Source organism: Poecilia latipinna, unplaced genomic scaffold (assembly GCF_001443285.1).
Source record: "Poecilia latipinna isolate Pla-1442-1.1 unplaced genomic scaffold, P_latipinna-1.0 Scaffold1012, whole genome shotgun sequence".
Lineage (NCBI taxonomy): Eukaryota > Metazoa > Chordata > Actinopteri > Cyprinodontiformes > Poeciliidae > Poecilia > Poecilia latipinna.
In genome coordinates this window covers 134,988-154,102 of record NW_015113628.1, presented here as the reverse complement: position 1 = coordinate 154,102, position 19,115 = coordinate 134,988, and the positions used below count along the sequence as shown (strand labels likewise).

The window sequence follows — 19,115 nt, the reverse complement described above, 5'->3', positions numbered from 1 at the left end:
AGCATGAACATAAAACCATCTGGACACTCGTTTGATATAGAGAGTTCTGTTTCGCACGTTGTACGAGGTATCTGAACTCAGCAGAAGGATACGGATATGACGCGTAGGATATTGCGTATTGATGACACATTTCAAAATGGCGGCGCTGGCGTCCTTGATGCTGAAGTCCAGAGCAGGTATGAAACAACTTAACGTTAATTATAACACCTTACGGGCATTTTAATGCAATAAAAAAGCGAACATTTTGTAGTTCCGTTCGTTGTCTGTTCGCTGGTGTTAGCTTTTCTCTGTTAGCACAGCGTTTTGTTTGCTAACCTACCTAGTTAGCCCTCTGCTTGGGGACAGTCAATTAAACACATTGGAAACGTCACTCAAACCAGTTCAGCAGTGTTTGCAGCATTCAGCTGTGTTGTGTTGGTTTTAGGTCTTCTGGTTTCCAGTGAGTCCTACCTGCTGGACTCGGTGAGGTTTGCTTCCAAGAAGGCCGGAGGCAGCTCAAAAAACCTCGGAGGCAGGAGTCCTGGCCGGAGGTTTGGCTTTAAGAAAGTGGATGGTAATATTTGCCCCCATCTGAACACCTCTGGAAGCTCTGAAATGATCTTCAAAGCATGTATTCCACATTGTGCTGATCATTATTTTGTTATGCTATGTTCTTAAGGCAGCTTTGTACATGCTGGGAACATCCTTGCAACACAGAGGAAGTTAAGGTATCACCCTGGAGCACATGTGAGTAACCCTTTTTTTTTTCTATCCAGGGATGTAGAGATGAAATTTCAATGCTAATTCAGCTTGAGAGAGATTTGATAGTTAAATAAAGCAGGTAATTATTAATTTACTGTATGCTGCAATAACCTTGCTGTAGAAGTTCGCAAATATGTCGTTAACTGACTTGGGCTTTAAACGGATTAAATCATATTATCCTTAAAAATCTTACAGAAGCCTTGCTGTCACAGCGCCTTGTTTTGCTCTGAGAACTAATATCGTATGCTGTGCAGGAAGTTGTTTATTATGACGTTAAATGTAGCTGTGACATGCAGTTTGCATTCAGTTGGGGAGTTTTGATGTATTGTTGGTAGTTTTATGATTGTCCTGCAGGTTGGCCTGGGAACCAACAACACCCTCTTTGCACTGGAGGACGGCCACGTCAGGTTCACCAAGGAGGTCTACATCCCACCGCCCCGAAACCCCGAGGTCACCCGCGTCATCACCAAGCTGCCCAAAGGAGTCGTGCTCTACAAGACCTTCATCAACGTGATGCCAGTGAAACAGGAGGGCAAATTCAAACTGGTGGACCTGGTCTGAAAGAGCTGGAGTGCAACCAAGGACTTTGTATTTTTCTTTTCGGTAGAGCTACAGAAAAGTCAGTGGACTGAACTGACTCTTAGTCTGGCTGCTGATTACACTGACAGTTCAATCCTGACTTCTCATAGAGCTGAACATAATTAAAAGACCCTTCTTCAGTGTTGCTTTGATATATTTCCTGTTGCATTCAGAACTAATTCTCATTTAAGAAAATTAAATTAGTCTGTCATTTATGTATTTATAATAGTTCCTGATGCACAGATTGCTGTGCATGATAGACTAGTTAGATGACACAGCTGATCATCGTCTGTAATAAAGTTTTATAAGTAAAAGTCTTAATGCTGAATGACTTTGCTTTTTTTCTGGATGGCATGATTTAAATTTAAAACCGAACTTAAAACACACCTTTTTAGATCTGCCTTTTCAATATGACACAATTGGTTTGCTTGATTTTTATATAGATTTTTTTTTTACATAGATTTATATATAGATTTCATACAGATACATTCTTGTGTATTTATTTAATCTACTTTTAATTGCTATATTTTTATTGTTGCTGTTACTTTTGCTCTTTGTACGGTGTCCTTGAGTGCCAGAAAGGCGCCTTTGAAATAAAATGTATTATTTTTTTTATTTTTATTTTTTTTTTTTTTTAGTCACTGCAGGTTTTCTCTGGTGGCTGTTACTTAAAGTCAGGAGTTTGATTTTAAGGAACACCTGTAATTTTTTTTTTTTTTTTTGCATTTTTTCATTTGACCCCCAGGGGTCGCACGATCTTTAATTCATAACGTAATCATTTTTCCTTTAACCTCCACTCTTACTGTTGCAAACTGCAAACAGATATGCTGTAAGTATACTTTTAGTAATATTCAGCCTATTCACAGACCAAGAGCTGGTGATTTTTAGAATTTTGCTACTGTTTATGTTAAATCACACCCTCTTTCTCTTTGCATCAGTATTTCATTCATTATAAGTTGATTTAAGGGTGTGTTTTTCGTCTTAATTCTTGTTTGTTTCCAGTAGTAATCCTCACCCAAATATTGCCGTTCTCCAAAAGCTGCACTCCCTACACTGGCCAGCAGGTGTCACACATTCACCACTTCACAGCTAACTGGAGGCGGGTTTATAAAGTTGAGAGTTTGACGCCGTTTTTCAGGCTTTAATCTTTACTTTCTTCCGAAAGTGAGCGAAAACCGTAACAGCTGATTGACCAAATGGTATTTTGTCTCTGAGCAAGCTTTCACCAGAAGCTGGAGAAGGAAAAAAAAAGTAGCAGTTATCTGAAGTCGGTGGTATGCAGAGGGAGTGTGGGTGAGGCTTGGTGTAAAGTAGGGAGGTTGAATGCCATCGTTAAGTGAAAAAAAGAGGAATGATTGATTAGAGGAGTATCCCACATATTGTTTTTATGTTCTGTTTTGGAAACTTGTAGGTCACTTTGTGTCCCACAGTATTCACTGAAAATATCCGTACACAAGAACCTGAATTTCTTTTAAATTATTAACTTTTTGCTGTTTCGTTCAGCTCTTGAAAGTAGATTTTTAAAAATTTAACCAACATGTTTATGACTGGAAGTAATATAAACCTTTTTCTAGGTTTGATGCCTTATAAAATTATTTATCCTTGGAACTGTTTCGCTTTATAACCATAAAAATCAAGGTGTTTTATTCTATGGTGGAGCCATACAAGTCTGAAACAAAATTCTAAAATGAACTAGAAGTTTAAAGCAGGGTTTGGTTATATTTAAACATGACAGTTTTGTTCAAACCATTATCTGGAAAATGGAAAAAGTTTGGTCACGACTGCAAACTTGTGGAGCTGCAGAGACTCGAGGCTCATGTAAGAGAATCAGTCAAATGGACGTCTACTAGTTGTGGACTCCACAAATATGACCTTCACAGTTGAGTGGCAAGAAAGCCATAAAAAGTTCCAGTTAAAGTTTCACAATAACCATTTCTTGAAAGGAAACTAATCATGTGTATCACCCTGAAAACGGCATTCCAGCAGTGAAACATGGCGGTGTCCTTTTCTTCTGCAAGGGGCAAAGAAGTTGATGAAAACTAGCGGGAAGACGGATTTAACGTAAACACACAACAATCCTGGGGAAAATCTGTTAGAGGCTGACAAGAGACTGGGGTATAAATTCAGTTTGTAGCAGAAGGAAGACACTGAAAATACAACCTGAGCTGCATGAGTGGATTTTCATTTGCTAGAATGGCACAATCAAAGTTCAGACCTAAATCAAATTGAAAATCTGTGGCAAAATATGGAGAGAACGTACAAGATTTTTGTTTCCCGATATGTAAGAAGCTGGTAGAGATATACCCAAAGAAGACTTGCAGCTGTCTTTGCTGCAATATGTGCTTCTACCAAGTATTGACACATGCAAATATGTGCCACGCGTTTCAGATTATCTGTAAAAAATAAAATAAAAAAAAATCCGGAAAACCAAATCAGAACTCTGACCTATGTTTTACCAGTAACATACATTGGACGTTGTGGTTACAATTTGACAAAATATAAAAGGCCGGTATGTTTGCCATGGCAAGGCATCATATGTACCTTCAGTCGGTGTGTGGTTTGTGGTTTCCTTTGGTGAATGTTTGATCCCGGTTAAAGAGTAACTCTGTCCTGCCATACTTTCCCTATTTTAACAGTGACCAATGAATCCAACCGTGTTAAAGTTTCGGCAAACAAGACCCTACCAGACTGGCTCTTTTTTCATGGTGCATTTCCATAAAAACCCCCAAGTCTACATGCTTTGACAACAGAGTTTATGACAGACACATACATAACTAGTGGCATTACTGGTATCAAGCCGGACTCAGCTCAGGTGATACAAAGCTCCCTACACTTGGCATCTTCGCTAAGAATCTTAAGAGTAGATCAATAACAGAACATCTTCCACCTTGCACCATTGATGATTTACCATAAAGAAACCTGTTTGAATATCAAAATGCTTTTTGATATTCACTCTTGGATAAACTCCTGGTGAAAGATCAGATTAGATTATTAGATTAGTTCATTTTTTTCACCCTAGTGCCATTTCATAGCACAGTCAGGTAACTATGTTCCCTTCAGTTGTTATAAAAATGCTACATATTTATATAAAATTTGAGTTCGTAATTTAACGCCTTGAAATTGGGCCTCTGTCTCTTTAAAACCTCCCGCTCTTTCTGAAACTCCGCCTTCAGTAAGTCGCGCAACAGTGCTCCTCTATTAACCCTTTAACAGCGTTTTTACCATTGTTTCACTGAGAAGCAGCTCTAATAATGAGCTCAACTTATGTGCAGTTTCACCAGGTGTTTGCTAATTGTTGCAGAAGCAACAAGTAGCAAGTCTGAAGGAGCTGAAAGGGGAACTTTAACACTTGTGGATGGAAAAAGAAGCATGTAGTTGCAGCGATGAAAATTGCATAAAACTGCATGAGTTGAAACACACTCCACTATAATATCAGAGCAACTTAATAACAGAGTTTGCAGTATTTCTATGCTTGATCCAACATTGAGTGCTGTGAAAAACACACAATTTAGCTATTTGTCATCTTCTAGGACGTAGCGCATTTGTAAAAACTGGTAATAAGTCACTGCTCAGGAATTTAGTTCACTCGTTATTGCTTTCAGTTCAGTCACTCTGGAAGGTTTTCCATTAACGGCCTGTTTAAGGTCACTCCACAGCATCATAGTTGGATTCAACTAGTCCACTGCCACACATTCATTTGGGTTTTTATTAGCTTTTCAGAGGAGGACCTGCTGATGTGCTTTTGGGATGTTGAGGTGCCAAATAAACCAAGTGCATTTATTAACAACAATTTACAAACGAAGTTGAGAAAATCCAACATGCACTGCTAAATTCATCATCAGATTTGCTATTATTAATGTTAATACAGCAACCAAGAAGAGTGAATGTTGAAAAGGCACGTGAAATCAAATATTCTCCATATGCACTAATAACAACAGATTGATGCAGATTTTTTCTTTTATTTTTCTTTTTTTGGTTCATCTGACAAAATTGTTTCGTTTTAGTTGAATTGTGAAAAATCTTTGTGAATCTGTGGCACTGAAATTTCAGTGCCACAAGTAATTATTTTACTTTTTTACTTTAGAAAAACCTGGCACCTTCAACAACGGCTTGTGCCCTTTTTGCTAATCATCGTATGTCTGTCAGGCTCGTTTTGAGCCACCCTTTGAAAAAGCGAGAAGGCAGCACAGTCATTCTCGACTCAGGCTGGAGGAGTGCACAGCTTGAGTCAGAGTCATTAACACGTGAATAACCCCCAAGAATTGAACAGATTCATCAGCTCTGACTCAAATGGCCGTTCAGTTAACAGAAACAGTAGAAATGTCTTGGCAGCGGGGGTCTTCTCTGCCCGTCGGGGAGACAGAAGCTTAACTCTGCGCCGCTGTGCCACGTGCTTCTTCACACGAGTGTGAGGTGTTTATGGACAGGTGAAGGTCCAAATATTGATCGTTGGTTGGAGAAGCTTGTGGATTAGAAGAAAATATTTCCTCGTATGTTGGTGGCGGCTGGAACGAAATAAGACAACAAAAAAATATATATGTATGTGATGTCTGCAAACCAACAGATCAGATATTGTGAAAGAATTTGATGCTTAAATTGGTTTAACGAAACATCAGAGCAAAAATATATGTTATACAACCAGTGGCCACCTTATTAGGTACACAAAGCTCGTAGTAGATTTTGCCTGCAGAACAACCTGAATTTATCATATCACACATTCAACGCAGTAAAACTGAAAAAAGACAGTTTGGTCAGTTGCTGCAGATTCGCTGGCTGCACATTTGCAGCTGCGCTTCAACTGCAAATGTGCGCAAGATGTTGTCGATATTCCACTAGTGTCGGGGTGGGAAAAAAACACAATTTCACAACTGCGGCGTTTCTGTTAAATAAGAAACGCAATTAGAATAACGCGTTTGCAAGTTTGTTCACGTGATAAGTCATTAAAAAGCATGCCACGCCATCATCATCCTACCACTTCCTGTCATCCGCTTCGTCTCTTCCGCCAGCAGTGACATCCGGTTGTTGATCATGTGACCCGTGCAATGCAAAGAAAGTGTTCCCTTTGCAGTTTTACAAAATTGTGATACAGACGAATAAACACCAAAAACTTATTTTTGAAAAATGTTAGGTTTTTTTTTATTTTTTAAAACTGCTGTTTATTTTCATAATTCATCGTACCCTCAAAAGCTCATGGTAATGATTTGAGCTTTGTGACTTTACGCATTACGATGCCACACTGTCACCTTAAAGGGACGAACATAGTTGATACTCTGGCAGACTGTGGGGTTTAAACAAAGGGGTCTAAATCTAAGAATTACAAGAAAAAAATCCACAAAGCTATCACACCATTTCAACCAACCTGATGCAAGACAGGATGACTCCATCGTGTTGTTTATGCCAAATTCTGACTCTACTATCTGGAAGACTCAGTTTGATTGGACTAGAGAATTCACTATTTTCTGTTTTGGTTGTACTTGTTCTCTTTGGTGTGCTTCATAATCCATTTTCATTTTGAAAGTGAGGACACATTTTCAGGCGGGCTTGAGTTTGCGTGTTCGGCTCCGATGAGCTTTTACATCTGAGCAAACGATCTGATTAAACGAACTCTGGTTCCTTTAAAGCAGACCATAGAGAGTTGATATGGCAGCCACCATAGCCTCAGCTTCCTGTTTTTAGCTAATCAGGGTGGCAGTAGCTGTGGTGCTTCAAGGCTTCTTGCGTTGTGCAATCAGATGTGTACAGCATTAAAGCTGCTCCATAAAAAGGCCTTTTCCCACTGGCGCGCCTGTGGGAAAAGTGACCGCTGATTCTTTAAAAGTGGACAACTGAAGGACTTTACCTCATCGTGGCTGCCACCCAGGCCAAAGCGCTGAGCAATCATGCTGTGGATCTGTCTTTGGCGGTCCTTCTTCCGCACGCTTTCGTAAGACGGCAGTCGTGGCTGCGGGCCAGGCAGGTGGTAGTCGTTTGGTTTTCCGATGATAAACAGCGTTCCAGGAAGCTGAGGAACGAATAGAGAAGAAGCCAAACGAGGCATTTTCATTTTCAGCTCTCATGCACAGCGTTAGGTTTTTTTTTTTTTTAAGAATCCTAAGTGACACTTCTTACCTGTGATCCTGTCGCTCGCTGATTCAAGGCGGCGCTGTGCCCACCGTGGGCGATGCCGATGAGAGAATGTCTGCTGCTGTACTGGGGCAGCTCATTCTGTGAATGAAATTCAAACCCACAGCGAGATTAGATACATTTGTGCTCTAAGTGCAGTTGAAAGCAAAGGTTTACATACATAAGAACAAAAAGACACACATACATTGCTTTTTTTTCTCACTGTAAAGTCAAAATTGTACTAAAAAAAAGTCAGGATTCTGATATTAAACTCAGAATTCTTGCTTCTTTTTAATCATTTTCTGTAAATATAAATACTTTTTCACACTACTCTTAAGTGTTCAGGAGTGCTGGACACTGGTGCCTGATATTGTAATACATTTAAAAAGTCTTACTGATAGAACACAACTCTTATTAACTGTAATTATTACAGAATTGCATATCGTATCTGCTATGATTTTAATTTTTAGATTAAAACAGTCTTTACTCTTGGACTCTTGGTCCAAATTCTGGCTCTAAAGAAAGATTTGAATGATATTCTCATAAGGAAGAACTAAAAATAGTTTGTTTGTTTTTTGTAAATACTACTGCAATATGAAAATATGTAAGGTCACAACTGACATCTATTTATGAAAAAAAATCGAGGTCATTACAATGAGATGTAATAACCTTCATTGTAATAAAGGTTACTTATTAACCTTTATTAACTACCTTTCAAACTATATTTCTTTTAGTTTTAAATATATTTTAAACTAAAAGAAAAATGTGTTGACATTCATTTCACATTTGATATTGACGCAAACTGGAAAAAAAAAAAAATCCTACAGCATGAAGACAGTTATGACCACTTTGCTCTTAGTGCTAGATTTTGCCACCAATAAACTGAGTCACAGTTTATGGCACAGCTTTTTCAGACCATGTTTAAAAAGCATGTCAGCATGACGGGCTAAAACCCTGTTTCCATGGTGTTAAACCGCTACACTTTACTATGTAAGTTTAATGCCCCCCATCCCTCAGCCTGATTTCACTTTATATCTTATTGTACAACCAAAGTCAGTGTTAGGATATTGGAGCATGTGGAACCGGTGTTCCTTCTTACTGCATATTCCTGTGTCCTGTAGGGCCCCAGTCTGCAGCAAAGTAGGTCCTTTCTGTAGAGCACCACCACCAGCAACAGTATCACTAAACAGAAGACTGCACATGACCCTGAGGTTAAGGAGAAACGCAATGAAACAGCTTCAGCAGAAAGACAGAAAGATGAGGAAAGCACAATCGGCATAGAGAAGGCAGCAATGTGGCTCAGCCACGGGACGAGGGTGAGCCTATGCTCAGCTTTGTTTTTCTTAGATTTCAGCTGTCAGGTTTTTTAATATTCTATGTGTGTCATTTCTGCACCGTGTTCACAACTCAAACAGCACGGAATACGTGTCGACGCAGCAGGTGGAGGTCGGAGTTGTGTTTTTCTTATCCACAAGGACAGCAAATGCAGATGGGATTAAGATATTTTCAAATATAAAGCTAAATGAATAAAGTCACCCTTTAAAAACACTTTGAATGGCTTTGTTTAAATGTTCACGGCACCGCTGCGGATTCTTAAAGATGGCAGAATCATTCATCCCTTCAACTGGTTAAAGTTTATTAAACTTTAAAAGGTTACAGGTCTGGGTGATTCTGAGCAAATTTATGAGATCTTACTAGAATTACATGCTTCTACGTTTACGGGAAAATATTCCCTCCATGTAATTTAGCCACATTAGGTTACAAGGACAAGACTTTTTAAATAGACGTCGTTAATATGAATCTTGTTCATTAACATCTGCACATAAAGCACAGATAAAGTGTTATTAAGAGGCTTGTATTGAGCTTTATTTGTTTAAGCATCGTTGTGATCTGACAGTTTAGATCACTTATTTGTGCGGAGAAATCGGTGAAAGAAAGAAAAATCCTTCTGGGATTTTTGTCAATTGCATTTGTCGTCATTCCTTTTTCTTGTCCGTCTTCAAAACGACCTCTCAATCTGCATTGTGGAAACAGCTCTTGTGTTTGTGTTTTGGCTCTCACTTGTGTTTTCTTTCTGCTGAGTTTGTTTATTATTATTGTTGCTGCTCAGGTCTTGCCAAATAAGTGTCTGTTCTTTTTCTATTTTTTGGTTGAGACTCATGTTAGTGTTAGGCCGTTTGCATTTGGTTTGTTTTTTTGTTTTTTTTGTTTTTTTTTTGTTTTTTTAGCTCAGTGCCTTTGTGTCTTTGTGTTAATTTGTCACATTTCGATCGCACATGTGACAATACTAAACTTTGAGTGCTTTCATTTTGTTATTTCTGAGTCTTGTAATGAGTAGGTCTGTTTTTGCGGCCAGGTCGATAATTAAACCGCCGTACAACACACTGCTGGTCCGTGCAGGGTTGAGGAAAAGCATCTTAAAGTGGCTGTGACTTATTTTTAAAGATTTGTGTGAACAGTGGAAGTCTGTGGTTACATATCACGCGGGAAGTGACACTTTGTAGATCGTTGTCCATGATAGTCAGTTTAAAAAAGGCTCCACTGCAATATTTTACATTTTCACAGTGCATCACTTTTACCTCCCCAGAGTCAGTCTGGTGTGTTTCGCAAATATAAGCAGCAATAATACAATTTTTGTAATATTAAAAGTATTGAAATACAAAATTCCTTATTGTAGAAGCATTGGACTTGAAGGAAGACTGTCTCACTTTCATAGTTTGCAAACACTTCAGTAAAGTCTATCGTGGGGAAGAAAATTGCTTCCATGGTTTGAAGGAATTTCAGAGCAAAATTTTGTAAACTAAGGCAACAAAAATAAGGAAAAAGTAAAGAATACAGAGTAATTTCTGTCAACTATTAGAACATGTATGGAAACTAATTTCAATTAAATGAGGCTGCAACTTTATTTTTAAATAACTGCTTGAAAAAAATGTTTATGGCAGATAAACAGATCCACACGCAAACTTGTTCAAGTTGTTGATCAGACTCAAACAAGTCTCGTTGACGTTTTCTAGCTTACGGCAAGACGGTCTAAAACAGCGTACAGAACGATCCGGCGAATTCGTACGTGACATTGTTTTGTCCTCAAAGTTCAATCCTGTCCGCAGAAACAAGTCAAAGACAAATGATTTACCTGAACCCAAGATGACAGTCAGCAGGAACGGATCCATGGCAGGAGACCCTGGTGGAGCCAGAAGTTAGAAAAATATGAAATATATATATTCTCAGTCTCTGTAATCAGTCGGGGTTTGTCCTCTGCATACATAAACGTCTCTTTCAAATGAGTCCTTGCTTTCCACTTGAACTACAAGGGAACAGTCTTTATGTTTGGGGTTTTTTTAACTATCCGTCCTGAGCCAGTGAGTAAATATTAACACCGTGTAGAGAGAGAGACAGAGAGAGAGAGAGAGAGACAGAGAGAGAGAGGGTGCGTCTCCTGCCCCCATTCTGGGGGCAAAAAACATAAAACATGGGTACTTTGAAGCTGAGTCTTTTGCAAACTCTAGTGGAAGCTGCTGGAAGTGCACACAGACAGAGGGAGGTAAAGTAATGACCAACGAAACAGATCACACATATCTTTTGAATTACTTCAGAAAGGCACAACAAGTAACACGGGATGTGTTTTTTTGTTGTATTTTTTGATTACCTCACAATACAGTATGCTGTATTCAGTAGCAGCTGGCTGACAAAAGTGGCACCGCTATTCAACAAATGTGTTATCAAACTTTTTATTCAACTAGCTGGGCAAAAATGTGAAACTAGTTCAACTAGTTCAATATGGAGCAGTAATTTGTTCATTCACTTGAAAATACTGGTAATGCTGATTAGAGGACACGCCTAAAAGTTAAACATGTCCCTGTGCTCACATTGTTTTTCAGTCTTTTCTAGAGGTAACATCTTTTTGGTCCAGGCATGTTTCATTAGTTTAGAATTTAAAACTGCTGAACCATATCTCAAAAGTAATCTTTGTTTATTATCACTTTTGTCAGTGTATATCTTAAGAGTACCTTTTTTTATCGAATTACATATATATTTAGAATATTTTCTAAATATATAAGCATCATATATTTTATATATTAGTACTGTGATCAAAGTATGTTCCAATTAATCTTTTGGTTTATTTTAATTGATAATGAAGTACACTTTATGAACATTAGTACAATTAAAAAAAAAAAAACAGGTACATTTTAGAGGAAATGTGAAAAATATTTCACCAAGGACAGAATATTGCTTTAATTCAATGTCCCAGCATTCCAGTATTACCTCAGACAAACTAACAGATCTCATTCCTAAGAACAGCGAGGATCAACGACAGAACATTCCCATTCACTCATTATAATGAAACACTATATTGTAGTATCTCATTATGTCTCATTATTGTATAATGAGATATTATTACATCTTATTTTAACAATGAGATATAATACTATCTCAATATAACGAGATGTTTTCTCATTGTATTGAGATAGTATCTATCTCATGATGGTTATAATGAGATAACTACCTTATTATATTGAGATAGTATTATATCTCATTACTATATGAAATATAATACTATATCTCATTATATAGTAATGAGATATAATGAGATACTACAAAATAGTATTTCATTATGAGATAGTTATCTCAATATGAGATACTATCTCTCTATCAGTGATGCTGTTCTCTGGAGTGTGCCCTGGAGCGAATGCTGCTCACTGATGGATCTTAAGTCATTCATCTAAAACTGGACAGGGTAAAGACAAGCTTCAGTTAAAGAACTGAGAAAAATAGATCATATTCAGAGATGTAAAACTGAAGTTATCTGCTACATTTATTGTTAAGGACCAGTAATATTTTTGCTTATAGAGTCACTAAGCTGTCAATGTTTGTTTTATCGCTTTGTTAAACAGCATTTCAGTAAGTTCCACGAGTCCCTTTCAATGTCATTTTGTTGTCCTCAAGTCGAAATGCAAGGGAACTACTGATTAAGAAAATACAAATAAATCCTCTAACGTGTTTCCATAGCTTCTGCTCCTCCATTCATGCTAACGTCCAAATCATCCACACAATTTCCAACTCAGTGTGTTGCTCTCTCCATCCTCCGCCCAGCTGTTACATCGCGTCAAGCGTCGTGCGTGTTAACCATCACGACGCGTCTTTTCTTTTCTTTCTTTTTTTTTTCTTTTTAATGTTAAGTGATGTAGAAAGTGATTCACCCCCAAGGAGGAGCTTATTTAGGAGCGCGGAGAACCCGGAGGAGGAGAAGGAGGAGGAGGAGGAGGAGGACAGCACTGAGACCGTGGTGCTGCGTGGGGGAGGTTCTGGTCGGTGCGTAGTTTCTCAGCTCTTTCTGTCTCCCTCTCCTCTCCGGGTTTTCCGCGGATCTGTCGTTTCAGCGGCGCGGTGTGGGAGAGCACGTCCGGGATGGAGCGGATGGAGTCAATGGAGCCGATCTCGGCGTGCTACAAGACGGCATACCCGGAGATCAACCCCGACAGCGGCTACGGCTCCGGAGAGAACACGGAGAACCAGGCGAAGACCCCGCCAGCCCCGAGCTACGACGAAGACCTGGTGCATAAGGTAAACAAAGCTGCTGGAGGCAAGATTTCTCCTTTTTTAAAATCTTTTTTTAAACCATTATTATTGTTTATTTGTTTGTGTTTTCAACATTTATTTATTTATTTTTGGCTAATTTGTCATCGGCTCCGCTTGTAGCTCGGCGCTGTCCGTGGTGCTGATCCGGACTTTGATGCAGTTTTCTCTGGAGTTGGTCTCCTTCCAGACTCACTCAGGCATCCGATCAACTCCCAGCACCGACCATACCCTCTCCTTCTGGGGGGTGATGCTGTCAGCTTAATGTTCCACTCTGCCGGAGAATAAAAGAAGGCTTTAAAAGAGGCCAATTCTATTAAAAAATAAAAAAAAAATTACTTCCGAGGATTAGCTGTTGTTTTTATTCTCCCCACAAGAGGAACATTTCACACAAACCATCAAAACGTAGGGGAAAGAAATGATGAAAATCTGCACAATTAGGTTAAATGTAACATTCCCATTCTTCTCCCCATTTAAGTTCCTATAGGACTGTGTTAGCTGTGTTAGTCTGTGGTTTATAAAGTGCAACAGTACATTGAATCTCTTCCGTCCTGCTGCCTCAGAGGCTTCACTGTCAGTGGAGCAAAAAACATAAACAGAGAGAAAGAGAGAGGGGGAAAAAACAGTCCCTTTAGGCTTCAGTCAAATGTCACATCGAGTTACCAAGCTCTCCATGAGCTTAAACTCAAAAAGCCTTCAGCTGGCTTCAGTCCGCAGCACACTACACCCCTCTTTCACCGCCCAGCACCCAACGAGATAAGCCCCCTCAACTCTCTCTGAGTGGATGCGGTGTGTCTCTCTGAGACAAGATGAGGAGACCGACTGTCTTAAAAGCCGGCGGTCAGATTGGACGTGAAATGGACCTGATTGTATGTTAACCAAAAGCACTTTGATGACCCCCGAAGACATGTGTGTGTGTGGGAGTGTGTGTGAGCATGATTCACGGTTAACTGAACGACAGTAATTTATCAACAGAAATGAAGCTGTGAAAAAAAAAGAAAAAATTGGCTGAAATCATTTTTTTATTTCACCAATCAGCAAACTGACTGCTGCTGCTTCTTGTGTTAGAAATAAACATGATACAGCTATCGTTGTTCTGCACCTATCTCCCTGTTACTGATATTGATTAAAGGATCAGTTTTCTTGATCGTCCAGAACCACAAAGTGAGAGATTTGGATGCATTTAGGAAGTTTTGAGAACAACATCCAGGGGTGTCCAGGAAGGGCATGTATTGTTCCTTCCTGAGAAATGTCACCACCGGTGAGCTAAAGACATTCAGGCAACCACCGTTTGTCGAGAAAAGCACCAAATAAGCCACTTCTTTCCAAAAATAGAGACAAAATGAAGTACAAGAACGGACAGAATATTGGTGAAAAAGCTACCCTCGGGCTTTTTTATATGCTAAAAGCTACACTGGACCCCTGCATTGTGCTAACAGTGAAACACTGATTCAATCTGTTTGTGGATTTGCTTCTCAACCATTAAATTCCCGGCTCTGCCAAACAAGACGGCAGTAAACAGAGCGGGGTCACAATGCCCTTCGAGAGCAACTGCTTCCAACAGTCCGGGCCACAATTTGAGGATTGTGTATGTATAAAAAAAAAAAGGAATAAAAACGAGATGGAGCACCATGTCACAGGAAGCTAACTATTTGAGATCAAATCCAAGCACTAATGAGTCAAAATGAGTCAAAATGTGGCAGGATTTGGTTTCAAGGGTTGACAATAAGCCTCTCAGAGCAGGCAAGTAAGCAGGACGTTATTTATATAAAAAAAAAATCACAAAGTGCTTCGCAGTCAACTGACACGACAGCACAAGAGCCAGCAATGACTAAAAAGAGAAATGTTTTAAGCATATGCTACAAGACTGGCAAGACTTGCTGACTGAATTTTGACCAATTTCCAGCCATTCTGGGATAATTATAAATGAGTTATAAATCTTTGAAACTTACGGAGTGTGCAATCATACTTAAATCGATTTATTGCCATTTTACTCTCTACCAAGCATTACAAAACGTCACAGACGAAAAACAATCTATCGCCACATCCTGTTGCATTTCATGCCGAATTACTGCACTGGTTTCAGGGTTGCATTAGGTGCTTATTTGGAGATCTTTTTCAGAACATGAAAGGCCTGTTGATAGAAAAATCCCTATCGAAGTTTCTGAAACACGAGAAGAGGCGGCAGAAACGTAACGAAGGGCTCATTACTGAAGTAGCAGCTGAGGAGGAGGAAAAAGTGGGAGAAACTGGATCAGGATTTCCACATCGAAAGCCCAAATGTGTGGGTTGGAGGAAGTCAAAGAGATTAATCGCGTCTACTTTAAGTCATTAAACGCATTAAGCGCTATTCACTTGAAAGGCTGGCAGGTTGTAAGAGAATCCATAAGTTAGACAAAAATATACCACTCAAACGGACTTTGGTTGTAAGGATTTTTTTTTCTTTATTGGATTATATTGTAATCTTTTCTTTTTCTTATTTGTTCTTCAAAATAAAGTGTGCACAAATAAAATAGCCACACTCATTTCCTCTGCAACAGCAGCAGGTGCATTTCATGGCAAACTAGGGTAAAATCAAGTCATTCTTTCTCTGAAGAGACAGAGACAGTAATTATACATGTGCGCAGCACAGATGCTTCTGTCTGCCATCTTGGCCCGCCTCCGTTTGTCCGTCTGCCTTCTGGGTCACTGACAGATACACACTTTTCATGTGTATCTGTGCTTCATCTGTTAATTAGCTACCTTCCATCGGTCTCCTTGCTCTTCACTCTTGCCCAGCTGTTCTGCATCCCTCTGGTTTCTAAATCTTCCCACTCCGTCTCTCTGTTTCTAATCTTTTCGCATTTGTCTCCCACTGCCAACAATTGTGAGAAGTGTAGTCCAACGTTTCCGTGTGCTGCTGGTGTAGGTTCGCTGTGTTTTTTACAGAGTCCGAAATCAATGCTGGAAACTTTAGAGCGCTTCATACTTTACTGTGCCCATACGTACAAGCACCTGTTTTAATAACCGCGGTGTCACTTTGTTTTCATCGGCCTGGAAACAAACCTGACCCAAACGCCACATTGAATCTCTGGAGTTTTGTCAACGATGAGACGAAAGACACCAGAACGAACCTTTGTCTTCATATTTTGGGTCTGATTTCGGTGAAACAGCACATAGTATGTCATTGATTGATTAAAAAAAACAAATAAAACAACAACAACAACAAACATGCATATGCACATCTGTGTGTTTGACAGATGCCAGGTTGCAATATCCTCTGGTTTCAAATTCTCATCTTTTAATTGCTTATCCGCAGCGAGAAATAGAAGCAATATGGAAACTGTTGTCCTGAGAGGCAGCGACGATTTCAATTCTCTAATTTTGCCAAATTAAGGCAGCAAGAAGGCAGCCATGTCCAGTTGCATGAACAAGAGAAAGACTCAGAAATAATCATGATAATAAAAAGGAAACCCTGAGGCAGAGTAAAAACCCTACAACACAACTCTCTTTCTTCCTCTCTGACACATGAAAGTAAAATCCTCTTCCAGAAAGTCTGTGCAACTTTCAAGGTAATTGCTTCCAGTCCCCAGAGGGGTTTGATGATACAGACTCATTTCCCCCCCATCTACTGTCTATTAGCACAGTCATACGCATTAAACGGCTTTCTTCTGTACAGATTCATGTGATGTTTGGAAGATTTTAGATTATGAATTTTGAAGTGGAGTTCGGAGAAAGAAAAAAAAAGAAAAAGAAAACCCAACAAAGACACGGGTGTGGCCAGTGATAAAATAGTGGGGTTTGAACTCATGAATATCTTTAGAACTAGAACTTGAAGTTTGCTAACGTCTGAAACGATGCTAACGTCTCAAAACGAAAACGAAAAGCTGTGTATCTAGCTAGCGGACTAATTTCAAGATGTCAATTGAACACTGTAATGGCATTATTAAAATAATAAAAGTAAGTATTTACCCTGGTTGTCTAATTCTAAGCCCAGATGCCAGAGCAGCTTCACTTCACTTGCCGTCAGTGACTCAGTTGGACAGCGTTACGTCTGTGGGGGAGGGAGCGGGACCTCGTTGAGACTCCATAAATGAAAAGCAGCTCAAACAAAGATGACGAATTGATTGGTGTCCCTGGCGACTGACTTGGGTGCTTCTGAAAGCTGTCTTTCAGTGATTTTTATTTATTTATTTATTTATTTTTATTGCCTTGAAGGTTACATTCTCCAGCTTATGAGTCACGCTGCGAGAGCGGTGCACGGCGGAACTCCTAGAAAAATTATTATTATCATTGTTCGAGGAGCTCGGAGGGGGGAAGAGAGAGAGAGGGAAAAAAAAAAAGAAATTTCTTGGATGACGCAGATCTTTGTTCGTAGCTGAAGTATTAATAGATTTTAAGAAGTTAAAGCAGAGAAAAGTATTGTCACCAAGAATATATTTACTTGTAATATGGAAATATGGAATACCTTCTAAATTAGAGTACAACCAAAGTCAGAATATGTTATTATATAACGCCATTTATTAAAATCTTGCCCACTGAAGGAAAACGTGTGGATTGCGTTGTTTTCAGCACGTTCTTCCTCCTGAGCAAGCATGGGGTGAAGGTGTGTTACTGATGGTTGTAAAAAAAAAAAAAAAAATCCTTAATATTTGTGTTTTTGTTATGATTTCTTGCAGACAATCTTGGTCGGGGACAGCGGCGTAGGGAAGACCTCTCTTCTGGTTCAGTTTGACCAGGGCAAATTCATCCCAGGCTCCTTTTCTGCCACAGTTGGAATTGGATTCACGGTACGTTTGGGATCCACAAACTACTGGAGACCGAAAACTTTCTCCCATCTCGATGCCATCACTCGTGTTCCTAAGAAACTTGTTTTGTTTTTGTTTTATTGGTTTTTTCTTAGTGTCAGCTCCTCTCTAATCATATTATTTATTCTTGCCCTTCTCATTTGTCCCTTTTTTCCCCCCTCAGAATAAAGAGGTAACTGTTGACAACGTAAAAGTCAAACTACAGGTCAGTGTTCACATCGGCTTTTAACAGGCAATGAATTTACTTCACGAGTAATAGAGTCTTCCTACATTAGCTGATTTTTTTTTTTGTTTTATTTATTTATTTCAACTTCCTTTGCTATGTACGTGAAGACAACAGACGATTAGAAGCAGATCAGAGTGGTTTCTGTTTCAGATTTGGGACACAGCAGGACAGGAACGCTTCAGAAGTGTGACTCACGCATATTACAGAGACGCACATGGTGAGAATGAATGAATCACAACGTGAATTACAAAGTTCTGCTCGCGCTTTGTACGCAGGCATTCATGCGGACCCGTGATTTGCTCCTTTCTTTCTTTCTTTCTTTCTTTCTTTCTTTCTTTCTTTCTTTCTTTCTTTCTTTCTTTCTTTCTTTCTTTCTTTCTTTCTTTCTTTCTATCTTTCTTTCTTTCTTTCTTTCTTTCTTTCCTTTCCAAAGCTTTGCTGCTTCTGTATGACATCACCAACAAATCGTCGTTCGACAACATCAGGGTGAGTCTCACACTCGCCAGCGACGAAAACATAAAGTAACCAGGGGGCCTGGAAACTAGTAAGACCTGTTCGTGCGTAGGTCAACGTAAAACGCCACGTTATTAGAGCAAATATTTGCACATTTTCCCACCCTACGGTCACATGTGCAGCGCGGGCCGTTGTCAAACATCTGTGTGAGAGTCTACCTGCGGGAACCCTGTAACACACCGCTAACCACCTTCTCTGTGTGTTTGTTTCGTTTTCTCCGTCCAGGCGTGGTTAACAGAAATCCATGAGTATGCACAGACCGACGTAGTCATCATGTTGCTGGGCAACAAGGTGAGAAGGCGATGTTTGCGGAGCTCGGTATGTAATGGAAGTACACGCAGAAGGTTGTGAGCTTCGGTGAAACAGAGCGGAAGTTGCTAAGTTGCTAAGTTTGGATGTGGTGTTCAGATATGTTAATAGCAAGCCAGAGATCAGGATGGTAGCGTAGAGGTATTCCAACCTTCAAGATGCGGAGCTTAAAGGTATTGTCAAAATACCACACTGTAAAAAAAAAAAAAAAAAAAAAAAAAACCCCCAATTTTTGGGAAAAAAAAAACAGTTAAAAATTTTTTTTAACTTAAAGGGAAAATTTT

The 19,115-nt window shown here is 39.4% G+C and overlaps 2 protein-coding genes across 2 annotated transcripts in view; both read left to right on the top strand.

Moving 5' to 3' along the window:
- The first annotated feature begins 64 nt into the window (after nucleotides 1-64).
- Nucleotides 65-1,645, top strand: mrpl27 (mitochondrial ribosomal protein L27). The gene is made up of 4 exons (XM_015050845.1): nucleotides 65-176; nucleotides 425-553; nucleotides 659-726; nucleotides 1,096-1,645. Exons 1-4 carry the CDS (start codon nucleotides 122-124, stop codon nucleotides 1,300-1,302), a joined length of 459 nt encoding a protein of 152 aa, XP_014906331.1. The 5' UTR covers nucleotides 65-121; the 3' UTR covers nucleotides 1,303-1,645.
- Nucleotides 1,646-12,463: 10,818 nt separating this feature from the next.
- Nucleotides 12,464-19,115, top strand: part of LOC106958764 (ras-related protein Rab-37-like) — a 12,270-nt gene continuing 5,618 nt past the window's right edge. Inside the window, exons 1-6 of the mRNA XM_015050837.1 lie at nucleotides 12,464-12,984; nucleotides 17,655-17,765; nucleotides 17,947-17,988; nucleotides 18,160-18,226; nucleotides 18,443-18,495; nucleotides 18,748-18,813. Coding sequence (XP_014906323.1) covers nucleotides 12,829-12,984; nucleotides 17,655-17,765; nucleotides 17,947-17,988; nucleotides 18,160-18,226; nucleotides 18,443-18,495; nucleotides 18,748-18,813 — 495 coding nt within the window. The 5' untranslated portion in view covers nucleotides 12,464-12,828. The remainder of the gene's footprint in view (nucleotides 12,985-17,654; nucleotides 17,766-17,946; nucleotides 17,989-18,159; nucleotides 18,227-18,442; nucleotides 18,496-18,747; nucleotides 18,814-19,115) is intronic.

Coding starts and splice junctions, on each gene's coding strand:
- mrpl27 (XM_015050845.1), top strand. CDS start 122: ATGACACATTTCAAAATGGCGGCGCTGGCGTCCTTGATGCTGAAGTCC. Junction 554..658: donor TGGCTTTAAGAAAGTGGATG/GTAATATTTGCC, acceptor TATGTTCTTAAG/GCAGCTTTGTACATGCTGGG. Junction 727..1,095: donor GGTATCACCCTGGAGCACAT/GTGAGTAACCCT, acceptor ATTGTCCTGCAG/GTTGGCCTGGGAACCAACAA.